The sequence below is a fragment of the Chamaea fasciata genome, unplaced genomic scaffold (genome assembly GCF_029207755.1).
Source record: "Chamaea fasciata isolate MVZ Bird 193981 ecotype frontalis unplaced genomic scaffold, bChaFas1.0.hap1 SCAF_2, whole genome shotgun sequence".
NCBI classification, from domain to species: Eukaryota; Metazoa; Chordata; class Aves; order Passeriformes; family Sylviidae; genus Chamaea; species Chamaea fasciata.
Genome location: NW_027094087.1, coordinates 16,139,765 through 16,152,378, shown reverse-complemented (window position 1 = coordinate 16,152,378; position 12,614 = coordinate 16,139,765). Strand labels below are relative to the sequence as shown.

The window sequence follows — 12,614 nt, the reverse complement described above, 5'->3', positions numbered from 1 at the left end:
CCTATGGTCTTTCCAGCAAACACCAAACTCATGTTCAGGGTGCCTGCAGCACTGCTCAGGCTGCAGTCTACTTCCCTCTGCTGACTGCAGATGGAGCCAGGGTCTGGCTGCTCTCGAATCCTGGCTCCCAGCCACTCTGGATGCTTGGCTGCAGCATCACCCTTCTTCCTCCCAGTGCCGTCCTCCTCTTTGTTTTCATCATCCCAGTTCTTCCCACAGCTTCACTCATTCCACACTCATTCGCTTCCATGTGCTGTTTGACACCAGATAGATTCCTGAGCTCTGGATTGCATCCTGGCATGCAGGGTAGGGCAGGGGACACAGACCCATGCTGCGTGCTGGGACCCTGTCCCAGCTTTGCAGCCTAGATGAAGATTGCTGCCCCTCACCAGCAGTGGCAGAAGGGGTTCTCAGGCTCCACTGGATAGGTAGTTGAGGTTGGAAAAGCCCTCTGAGACCATTAAGTCCAAGCGTTCCCCCAGCACTGCCAAGCCCACCACTAAACTGTGTCACCAAGTTCCACATCCACGCATCTTTTAAATTCTTCCAGGAACGGGAACTCCACCACTGCCCAGGGCAGCCTGTGCCAGGGCTGGACAACACTTTTGGGGAATAAATTTTCCCAATATCCAACCTAAACCTCTCCTGGCATAAATAGAAACTGTTTCCTCTTGTCCTGTCACTTGTTACCCAGAAGAAGAGACTTGATGCTCCCTTGGTTAGGTTCAGGCAGCTGTATTGATTGAGGAGGTTCCCTCTAATGCCCAAAGTGGTATAGGGTGCTCTGGAATCACCTGATCCAGTTCCAACCTCTCTCTCTTGGGCAGGGATGCCAATAAGTCCCAGTATTTTGGCAGAGGAGAGCTGGAAAGGCAGAGGAGACAGCACTGCTACCAGCATTCCCACTTTCCACATGTAGTATCTGCTGCTGCCACTGGTAGATGCAGAGCCCACTGGGGAAGCTGCTCCTTCCCTTTATCTTCCCATTTATCTGCCTGCCAAGCACTTTAGTGACCTCCTGCCATGGTATGTCCACACTGAGAGCTCAGGAAATGGGCAGGAGCTCCTTGAAACCCAATTGAGGGCAGCTGCTGTACCCAAATGCCCTCCCCAGCTTCTCTCCTGCTGCAGCTGTACCGTCCCAGAAATTAAAATTCAATCTTCTCCTCATTGAGCAGGGAAAACGTTTGGCATTTTCAAATGTTATTCTGGAAAGTTCAGTTGACGATGTGTTCTGTCCTTTACCCAGCCTGATTGAAGTTTAAAGATTCTGAATTAAGCCAATGTCGACAGCCACTTTTCCAAAGTAAAAGGAAGAGACAGCGAGAAAGAAGCTGGAAAATAGATTTTATGCCAAAATCCAATCTTTTTTCCTGCTCCTGTGGAGCTCATGCAGAAATATGGTGTATCTGCGATGGCACAGGCTGGATACCTTGAGAGAGATGTGGCATCCAGACAATTAGGGTCATAAAAGGATCTTAAAAACCCCAAAGTAAGTTTTTTAAGACTGCTGAGAAAAGAAGGGATGCAGTCACTGTCCACAGCTTCCTTCCACAGGCACAGCGGCACCTGATGGAAACAGGTTTTCCCTCTGCTCCATGTGACAAACACTGCCTAAAAGGGACAGTCCCTGGTGCTAGCATCACCATTCATTTGTATATCCTCAGAATTACCAGCAAAGGCACTGGAGATTACACATCAAGTTTTTCATTTTCAATCTCAGAGACTGCCTCTTGCTCTACTCATGCCCCTTTTTTTACCTAATTCACATTTTGGGAAATTTTTTTATTGAGGGGCCTGGTATGTGAGGCCAGGACTCCCATTCCATGGGGAGGTAAAATTCACTAAACTCAGTCCTTTTGGGAGGGACTGTCAGGAAACAAATTTTTTCCTCTTTCATATGAGCACCTGAAACAGCCAGTCTTTTGCAGGAAGCAGGTGGAAGGGTCTCAAAGGAAAGAAAAGGGTGAGTTCATAAAGTGAATCATGGAATCACGTAAGAGTTTGGGTTGAGAGGTATCTTAAAGACCATCCAGTTTCAATCCACCTGCTCTGAAATCCTCATTATTTGACATTGCATCCTTCAGTGGGAGATTGCATCTTTAAGGCTCTGTCCAATTTCTCAGCCTTTCTCTACTCACTTCCATGGAAGTGTTTCAAGCCAGGTTGAATGGGGCTTGGAGCAACCTGGCCTAGGCAGGTCTCGGCCCATGGCAGGAGGTTGGAATGGGATGGTCTTTAAAGTCCTTTACAATCCAAACCCTTCTAATATTTCATGACTTCCTGGCAGAGAAGCATTCCCAAGTCATGTGGACCAGTCAGGACCAGTGGAGAGGGGACTGAGGAGTCTGGGTGTGCCCCCTGCCAAGGGATGGCTGACCTGGTGTCAAAGTTGTGTTAAGAAGGAGGGAGGTTCTTTAGGGATTTGAAGATTGAAACTCCAGTACCTAAGTTTTCTGCGATCCTTTTCTTGCTCATCTCCATGGCCTCTTGGCGGAGCTGCAGTGCATGCTGTGCAATCTCCTCACTGGCCACGTTGGAGGTCATGATGAAGATGGCATCCTTGCAGTCAATGGTCTTCCCCTTCCCATCTGTCAGCCTGCCCTGTAACAACAGCAAGATGACACCAGCTGTGTCAGCACGTGCTGGAGGACATAACCAAAATACCAGGACAAAGAACAGGGGTCCTATTTTTCCCTAGAGTGGATTTAATTTTGAAGGGATACCCAAGGACTGAGGTGGAAGGAAGCAAGAAGTCCTTGTCTCTTCATGAACGTCAAGAACTTTTCCTGCACATGGTCCCAGCCTGCCCCATCCAGGACAGAATTGATCGAAGTGCTGGGAAATGCCTTGCCATGTCCTTGTTCATCCTGGAGAGAAGGAGGCACTTCTTGCTCTCTACAGTTCCCTAACAGGAGGTTGGATCTGGGATGGGAATCTTGGTCTCCTCCCAGGTAACAAGGGACAGGACAAGAATAAATGGCCTCAAGTTGCACCAGGGAATGTATAGGTGTGGTATCAGGAAATACTTCTTATTGGAAAGTGTTGTCCAGTCTTGGCACAGTCTACTCAGGGCAGTGTTGGACTCCCCATTCCTGAAGGGATTTAAAAGCCATGTAGATATGGCATTTAGGTTTAGTGGTGGGCTTGGCAGTGCTGAGGGAAGGGTTAGACTTGATGGTCTCAGAGGGCTTTTGCAACCTCAATGATTCCATGACTGTGTGGCTGCCCATATGTAACTCCCCAGCCTTTGACCTTCTGCCTACCTCCCTGTGGTGGTTTTAGGTCTGACACAAGCCCCAGGCTCAGGTCAGCACTAATGCTAATGCTAACCCTAACCCTGACCCTAACCCTGCCTGTGGCTGTGGTTTGAGCTGGGCAGAGCCCACAAATAACCATGTTATGGCTGTAATGGAGTGACCTGAGTAGCAGATCTCCTCATCCCTGTGGGACTGATCACTGCAAACCAGGACTGCCCAGCACCACCACTGCTGCAGTGGCATCAACCCTCAGCCGCCCACACCAATCCAGGAACCCTTCCAAAGCACCAGTGCTCTTGATTAATAATATAAAAAAGAGAGGGAAATAAGGAAAAAAGCAGCACCTCCCCAGGCTGTTTCTTTCCTCAATCCATTTCCAACAGCAGAGATCCAGCACAATGACACAAATCCTTGTTGGGTGCTTGAGATTAACATTTGGGTTATTGCCCTGTCAAGTGCCTGGCAGAGGAATTGATTTCACATTGAACAGCTACTGTGATGATCTATGCAAGAAAAATGGTGCTATTAATCCTTAAAAGAAAAACAAAAAAACCCTTCAAAACCTTTCAGCATGTTGCCCTGGAGTTTGATGGCCTCTGAGGACAGACTGGGACCTTCAAAACCAACCAGAAAGCTGGAGAGTGACTTTGGACAATGGTCGGGAGTGACAGGACAAGAGGGAATGGCTTCACACTGCAAGAGGGCACGGTTAGATGGGATATTGGGAAGAAATTCTTCCCTGTGAGGGTGGTGAGGCCCTGGCACAGGTTGCCCAGAACCTGTGGCTGCCCCATCCCTGGAACTGTTCAAGGCCAGGCTGGACGTGGCTTGGAGCAACCTGGTCTAGTGGAAGATGTCCCTGCCCATGGGAGGGGGGATGGACTAAATGAGCTTTTAAGGTCCCTCCCAACCCAAACTCCTCCATTTGGCATCCCTCTCACCTTACTGTTATCTTCTGCATGTCCCTTGTGTTGACTCTCACCTAAAATGTGGATTTACCTCATCAAACAGCTGCAGCATGATGGTGAGCACATCAGGGTGGGCTTTGTCCACCTCGTCAAAGAGTACCACAGCATTTGGGCACTGCCTCAGCTTTTTCGTGAGCTGTCCACCCTCTTCATGGCCCACGTAGCCTGGTGGTGAGCCAATGAATTTCGCCACCTGGGAGGAAGGAACAGGAAAGGTGAAGGCTGATCCATGGACAATGGGAATGAAGCCCTTCTGGTAGCTCGTGAGGCCACCACTGCTCTTTGCTGCTGACAAAACAAGTTCCTTGTTCTTTGTGACACCTATCCCACCCCAGGTATCCCAAAATCAGCTTAATAAGCAACAATTAAGCAAAATAAGGATTGACTAATTCCCTGCCCAGAGGTCAAACCCGCAGAATCCAAGGAGCAGGCATAGGCGGGTGGGAAGACACGAGCCCTGCTTTGCTGTGCAGGGTCTGAGCAACCTGTCCCAGATGACCAAGACCTGTTTTATTCCTTTTACCCTTTTTAAGAGCAAGGACTCAAAGGATTATGAGTAGCAGGTGGTTCTGGTGCAGAATCAAAGTGACAAGTAGGCTTCATGGGAGAGGCCACAAGTAAAATACTTTTCCTATGTCATCACTTCTTGACACGGTGTTTTTTTTAAATGTTTAGAAATTTAGAAGGTAATATAGAATAGTATTTCTGACAACAGGAAAGTTTTGGCAAAATAACAATTTTTGACACATAGCTTGGTGCATCTTACATTTAACCCATGTCTGAGTGTCATCTGAAGTCACAGTCTGTTATCACAGGATCATGGAATGGTTTAGGTTGGAAGGGACCATGTAGTGCCAGCCCTGCTGCCATACATAGATACACATTCCACTGCACCAGGTTGCTTCAAGCCCCATTCAATCTGGCCTTGAACACTTCCAAGGATAGGCCAGCCACAGCTTCACTGGGGAACCTGTCCCAGTGTTTTACCACTCTCATTGCTAGGACCTTGTTGCTTTTTGGGGAGACAGAGCCCTCCAAAGGGATTTAGGACATCCTCAGCTAGGAGTGACGTTGGCAAGGATTGCAGAAACCTTGGCACCTTGGACCTCCCATAGCACCAGAATTGGGCAGAAGTTGTGATGGGAGGGATGGACTTGGCACCACTGTCCTGTATTCTCCTGGGTTCTCCTCCTTTCCTCCATGGAAGGTAGGCTGAGGCAATGATCCCACACTGGACTCAGCAATGTTTTGGGGATAAGGGGACTGGGGTAAGCTGTGCCTGCCTAGGCACTGGTAGGTGATGAACAGCATGTGGCTATGGGTTTTCATGCAAAAGATGATCCTCTGGATTCCACCATCAGCTACTCTCTCCCCAAGGGCTTCCCACCCCAAGGAACTCACAGCACTGGACACATATTGTTAAAGCTTTCCTTGCTCCTTGGTCTCTGTTCCTAATTAACCTCAGTGTCTTCCAGCCAGGATAGGGTTAATTTCTGCAGTAGCCAGGAGGGGCAATGCTTAGACCTGAAGGATATTCTATCTTACCTCATGTCATTGCCAGGAGAAGAGGGAAAGGAGTCTCTTCTGGGGAGAACAGCTTCCTTCTGGTCAAATAAGAACGGCAGAAGGATGTGGAGTGGCCCGTTCTGAGCTGGAGGGCGTGGCTAGGGGAGAAGTGGCTGTGGCTGGGTTGGGTCAGTGAGCATTTTGCATGTGAATCACTCTCTCTCTCTTTTACATGCTTTTGTTATTAATATTGCTGCTTGTTTGTTTTCTTATCTCATTTCTGCTTCCAGTAAATTGTTCTTCTCTCAACCCATGGCCTTTACCTTTTGAGCCTCCAATTCTCCTCTCCAGCCCACTGCTGTGGGGAGGGACAAGGGGAGGTGGGGAGTGAGTGAGTGAATGGCTCCTGGTTTGGAGTGTCTCAGTGGGAGCACTAAATTGGGGAGTACCATGCCTAAACCCTGACACTCAATTAAAGTTGCCTTCTGGAAATTTACTTGCAATTTAACGCACAACTTGGAGCAACTCCTGTTGTTCTGCTGTGTTCCCACCCCGACACACAAAAATGCCCATTTTTTTCTGGATTAAGTTTAAAGCTGCTCCCTTCAGAGCTCATTTACTGACCTCATGCCTCTCCTGAAACTCCGACATGTCCAGTCTGATGAAACCCTGCAAAAGATTTACAATGAGATTTGATCAGTCTGCTTGCTGCCAGAGCTGGAGTGGTACTGACAGGGCTGAAATCTTCTAAATAAAATAGATATTTTTGTGGTTCAGCTTTTTAGAAATCAATCACAAGACGGATGCAACAACCCTCCACAAAAATCCATCAGAAATCATAAAGTTGAGGTGAACTGGGCTTGTGGGTGATGCACTGAAACCAAGAATAATGTTAGAGAATTCATAGCTTCCACCCAAGTTTCCGTTTTGCCTATGAAAAACTGATGATTCACTGCAGGTACTGAATGTTGTGATCATGGAGCTGTAATCCACATCCTAGATGGGAAAGGAAAAGAAAGAAAGGAGAGGGAAGGGGAAGGAAGAGGAATATTTCACTTGGAAAGGACCTACAGTGATCCACTCATCCAGCTGACAAAGAAGAAGCCAAACCTGAACTTCCCAGAATCATTTTGGACATAGTCAACCAGATGTAACTACTGTCCATGATGGAGAAGGAGACATGTCTGAGAATACATCTCATCTAGACATGTGTACATGGCACACACATGGACACCATCACATGGAGATCCCAGAACTAGAGAACACAATCACTGAAACATTTGGGAAAAGCCCTCTAAGACAACACAGCCAAACTGTTCTCCCAGCACTGCTAAGCCCACCGCCAACCCATGTTCCCAAGTGCCACATCCACACATCTGTTAAATCTCTTCAGGGACAGGGACTCCACCACTGCCATGAGCAGCCTTTTCCAGAGCTGTACAGAAAAAAATTCCCTAATATCCAACCCAACCTCCATTGTTGCAAATTGAGGCAGTTTCCTCTAGTCCTGTCATTTGTTACCTGGGAAAATAATGGAATCAGAGAATGGTTTGGGTTGGAAGGGACCTTTAGGACTACCCCATTCCAACTCCCCTGCCACAGGTAGGGACACCTTCCACTAGACCAAGTGGCTCCAAGCCCCATTCAACCTGGTTTTGAACACTTTCAGGGATGTGACAGCCACAGGTTCTCTGGGCAAAATATTCCCATGCAATAATTTCCCTGAAAATTATTAAAATATCTACAAACTTCCCAGGGCAGAGCAAGATGGAAAAAACCGACTCTGTCTTGCAGGTGAAAGAGGGACAGTTCCAGGTTTTCCTTTTTTAATCCGCCAGTTGCTGTGAATTGCTGCCCCTTATCAAAGCCTGTGGGGGGTATGACCCCCCCTCATCCCTCATTAGGGCATCAGTGAGCTGAACTGGTTCATTACTAATAAATCCCAGATTCCTGCTGCTATCAAATTAACACAACACTCAGGGTTTAACTGGTTTCCCCATTGGATGTCTGACCACGGAGCAGTTCCATGAGCGTGATTGGGGATGAAGGTGCTTGAGATCTAGGGTTTATGGCTTCTAGAAGGCATTGACAGAGGCATGAGGAAAAGAAACCAGAACAGCTGTTTTTATAGCATTCTTTCCAGTTTGGTCTTCTTTCAACACATGTTGCTGCATTGTGTGTCCATTCACTGCTGGAGGATGTGGGGAAGAGAGATTCATCTACACACAGCTCTGCTTGTCTTTCCTTCTTTTCCCTGGCTCCACATGCGAGAGAGCTAAGCACCTCTTACAGGTAGGCAGAGGCTTAAATGTGAAACATGGAAGAGAATAAAATGGAATGAAATGGAATGGAATGGAATGGAACAGAATAGAATGGAATGGAAGATGGGTATGGAATGGAATGGAATGGATTTGACTGGAATAGAATAGAATACCGGAATGGAATAGAATAGAACAGAGTAGAATAGATTGCAATTGAATGAATTGAAATAATTGTAATGGAAAAGAATAGACAGAATGAGATAGAGTAGATTGGAATAGATTGGAATGCAACAGAATAGGAAGAACAGAACAGATTAGAAATGAATGGAATGGAATGGAACAGGACAGGATGGGACGGGATGGGACGGGATGGGACGGGACGGGACAGGACAGGACAGGACAGGACAGGACAGAACAGGATAGAACAGAACAGAACAGAACAGAATAGAACAGAAAAGGACGGAAACCCTAGACGCCACTGAAGTGTCCTCCTGCAAAGCCACCACCTCCATTAAATAATTCTAACACATCTTCTCCAAAATCTGACCACTGGGTAACAAACTAAATAACTCAAACTGCTTCTGGATACCAAACACTTCAGCACTTAATATCCTGAGCAGGAAATCAATGTTGCATTGCTACAGTCCATACTGGCAGGATGTGACAAGTGGTGGAGTTAGGGACATGGAAAACAGATATCTGGAATTTTATCCTTCTAACAATTTACAGTGATATTAGTAATAGAGGCCAAAAAAAAAAAAAATTGTTCACAACACAGATGTCAAAATGACAGCAAAAGTCAACAGGGAGACCAACGTTACATTCATTTAAATTTTTACAATTCAAATATTCTGGTGACATAGACAGGAGCATAGAGAGTGCCCTGGGCTGATCTCAGTGTAGGCAGCAGGGTAAAGTGGGGATTTTGCCCCTCTGCTCTGCTCAGGTGAGACGCCACCTGCAGAGCGGCCTCCAGCTCTGGGGTCAAACATGAAAGGGATATGGAGTTGTTGGAGTGAGTCCAGGGAAGGCCATGAAGATGCTCTGAGAGTTGGAGCCCCTCTGCTCTGGAGAGAGGCTGGGAGAGCTGGGAAGAGATGGCTCCCAGAAAACCTTAGAGATCCTTCCAGTGCCTAAAGGGGCTGAAGAAAAGGGCATGGAGTAACAGGACAAGGGGGAATGGTTTCCTACTGACAGAGGGCAGGGTTAGATTGAAGAAATTCTTTGCTCTGAGGGTGGTGAGGCCCTGGCACAGGTTGCCCAGAGAAGCTGTGGCTGCCCCAATCCCTGGAAGTGTTAAAGGCCAATTTGGATGTGGCTTTGAGCAACCTGGTCCAGCAGAAGGTACCTCTGCATTTACAGGAGGGATGGAACTGGATGATCTTAAAAGACTCTTCCAACCCAGACCTGTCTCTGACTCCATGACTTTCACAGGTCCCTCTCAGTGCAGAAGAAGCCCTTTCTCAGGGCAGTACCTCCACACAATGAACCCCCCATACCCCTTTACTGCCAGCAAAAAGCAGGGATGAGCCATTACCTTTTTGATGTCCTTATGGATGTACTTGGCTGTTTGCTTGGCCAGCTCTGTTTTACCTGTTCCAGAGAGGGAAAGAAAAAACTTGCATTAAACCAGGTCTGTCCATCTTCTGTTTATCAGCTCTGCTAACACCATGGCTGGAAATTCTTGCAACCAATACGTGTATTTTCCTTGAGAAGTGGGTACTGCTGTTTTATCTCCAGGATCACACTCGCTGGAGTTCCCAGCCTAGGCAGGGTGAGCAGATGCATTAGAATAGTGGCATCTCCGCATTGGTTCCTTCAGCTTTAATTGATTCTCACATGATGGGAACAAAGCTCTTGATTTTTTCCACAAAAAGATGTGGATAGAACAGTGTTTTTCTATATTGGATAGACCAAATTTTTGCTATATTTACTGTCAATATTCCAAGTACCTCGTGCAATGCCTTGTAATCTCCAAATAAAGAATTTCAAGGACATGGGGTGTTTTTTCTTTACTTTATATAAGATGATGGTCAAAAAATTCTGGGATTAGGAACAATCAGTGATGGAGCAAATCCACCCTGATGAAGGTGAACACATGCACCAGTTCATGCCAGGCCATGTCGTGTTCTCCCAGCCCATCCATCTGGGGAAAAACTTCATTAAAGAGGCAGTTTTCTTGAAATGTGGGTGCTAGAAAACTTCTCTTCCCTGCTGTTACTCCCCCAGCATGACACTGCTGGTTTTGTCAGGTTAATCAGGGGAAGGATTGGGCTCATTCTGGCTCCTGGGGTGACCAGCAAAGCTGAGGTGAAGCCTGTCACCCCTCTGGAGGATGGATGCTCTGAGGGTTGACATTTGTCCCTTGTGCACCTGTCAGCAGTGCGCTGCACATTGATCCCTGTGGGATTTACCTGCACACTGAAAAATAAATGAGCAGGGACAGAAATAACTATTCTGAAAAAAACCGACGTGTTTTTAAAAGGAAATTAGGTTAAAAAGTACATTCTTACTGGAGTATTGTACATCTGCTCACAGTTGAATTGCAGGGACAATAGATCTGGTGGGTCAGATCAGCAAATCACCAAAAAAGGGCTACAAAATATGGGAATTCATGGAGTGTGCTCTGGTCCACCTGATAAATCTCTGCCAAAATGTTGCATTTGAGTTCAGTTTGAGGTTTGCTGACTTTGGACGATGCTGGATCAGAGCTCCTGATGTATAAGGATGCAAGAAACTATGCTTCGAAAAGGAAAAGGAAAAGGAAAAGGAAAAGGAAAAGGAAAAGGAAAAGGAAAAGGAAAAGGAAAAGGAAAAGGAAAAGGAAAAGGAAAAGGAAAAGGAAAAGAAAGGGAGAAGAGAAGAGAAGAGAAGAGAAGAGAAGGGAAGGGAAGGGAAGGGAAGGGAAGGGAAGGGAAGGGAAGGGAAGGGAAGGGAAGGGAAGGGAAGGGAAGGGAAGGGAAGGGAAGGGAAGGGAAGGGAAGGGAAGGGAAGGGAAGGGAAGGGAAGGGAAGGGAAGGGAAGGGAAGGGAAGGGAAGGGAAGGGAAGGGAAGGGAAGGGAAGGGAAGGGAAGGGAAGGGAAGGGAAGGGAAGGGAAGGGAAGGGAAGGGAAGGGAAGGGAAGGGAAGGGAAGGGAAGGGAAGGAGGGAAGGGAAGGGAAGGGAAGGGAAGGGAAGGGAAGGGAAGGGAGGGAGGGGGGGGAGGGGAGGGGAGGGGAGGGGAGGGGAGGGGAGGGGAGGGGAGGGGAGGGGAGGGGAGGGGAGGGGAGGGGAGGGGAGGGGAGGGGAGGGGAGAGGAGAGGAGAGGAGAGGAGAGGAGAGGAGAGGAGAGGAGAGGAGAGGAGAGGAGAGGAGAGGAGAGGAGAGGAGAGGAGAGGAGAGGAGAGGAGAGGAGAGGAGAGGAGAGGAGAGGAGAGGAGAGGAGAGGAGAGGAGAGGAGAGGAGAGGAGAGAGGAGAGGAGAGGAGAGGAGAAGAGAAAAGAAGAGAAGAGAAGAGAAGAGAAGAGAAGAGAAAAGAAAAGAAAAGAAAAGAAAAGAAAAGAAAAGAAAAGAAAAGAAAAGAAAAGAAAAGAAAAGAAAAGAAAAGAAAAGAATAAAGAAAAGAAAAGAAAAGAAAAGAAAAGAAAAGGAAAAGAAACGAAAGAAAGAAAGAAAGAAAGAAAGAAAGAAAGAAAAGAAAGAAAAGAAAGAAAAAGAAAAGAAAAGAAAAGAAAAGAAAGAAAGGATCGCCCTATGAGTCATGGAGTGGACGTGCCCAACCAAATATATCCTTGAGTCTCCGCCATCTTCTCCGTAGCAGGGCAAGAAGTATCAAAAGTATTTTACTCTTGGTTTTACTACAGCTTTATAGCAACTTATTTGGAGTTAATGCTTGGCCTGGCACTGTTCTGTGGCAGGAGCATGTTCTCACCTATGCTCCTTTAACCCTTCCAGCACTGGAGCATCAGCACCTTCTCGAGCCCTTTGAGAGGCAGTGGAGGCAGAAGGCCCGGGGTTGTTCGAAATGTCACAAATCAGTGACTTTGAAGCTGTTTTGTTGAGTTTTTTTCCCACAACTAAAAGTCATTTGGACCATTTCATGAACTGATCAGCTGTCATGTGGCATTTGATTGGGCTGCAGGACAAATCTTATCGGTGTCAATAAAATTTTGTGATTCCAAAGCAATCTGTGCCCAAAGGAGCATATGAACAGAGATTCAGTTTGCAGGCAGCAAATTTCTACTATTATTCCACCATTCCCACTGGAATAGAGGGGTTTTCACCAGATAGTTGTTGTAGTTATACTTTAACTCTGAAAACTGTCCCTTTTTGAGACTCAGAGGTAAGTTGTCCTCTGGGATAACTCTGCCTGAGGCTGCATGTGGCTGTGTGTGTTGGTGTCCAGCTGTGGTCACCCTGTTGGATGACAGGTGACCTGCTGAAAGATGACACTGTGTTTAACTGGTATTTTATTCAGACCCTGCAGCCCTGCGACAGTTTCCAACCCCTCTCCTCAGGGCTCTCCATCTCCCTCACCACAACCCAAATGTTACCTATTCCAGATGATCCCAAGAAAAGAAACACCAGCGGGTGCTCCTCATCATACCAGCCATTTTCCTTCCTCCGAATAGCTGCATTTG

At 47.1% G+C, this 12,614-nt stretch overlaps 1 protein-coding gene across 1 annotated transcript in view; it reads right to left on the bottom strand.

Moving 5' to 3' along the window:
* The window catches only part of CLPB (ClpB family mitochondrial disaggregase), a 72,117-nt gene that overhangs the window by 3,079 nt on the left and 56,424 nt on the right, over positions 1–12,614 (bottom strand). The window contains exons 8-12 of the mRNA XM_066208986.1: positions 12,528–12,605; positions 9,533–9,588; positions 6,359–6,403; positions 4,260–4,421; positions 2,448–2,604 (exon numbers count right to left, since the gene is read on the bottom strand). Coding sequence (XP_066065083.1) covers positions 2,448–2,604; positions 4,260–4,421; positions 6,359–6,403; positions 9,533–9,588; positions 12,528–12,605 — 498 coding nt within the window. The remainder of the gene's footprint in view (positions 1–2,447; positions 2,605–4,259; positions 4,422–6,358; positions 6,404–9,532; positions 9,589–12,527; positions 12,606–12,614) is intronic.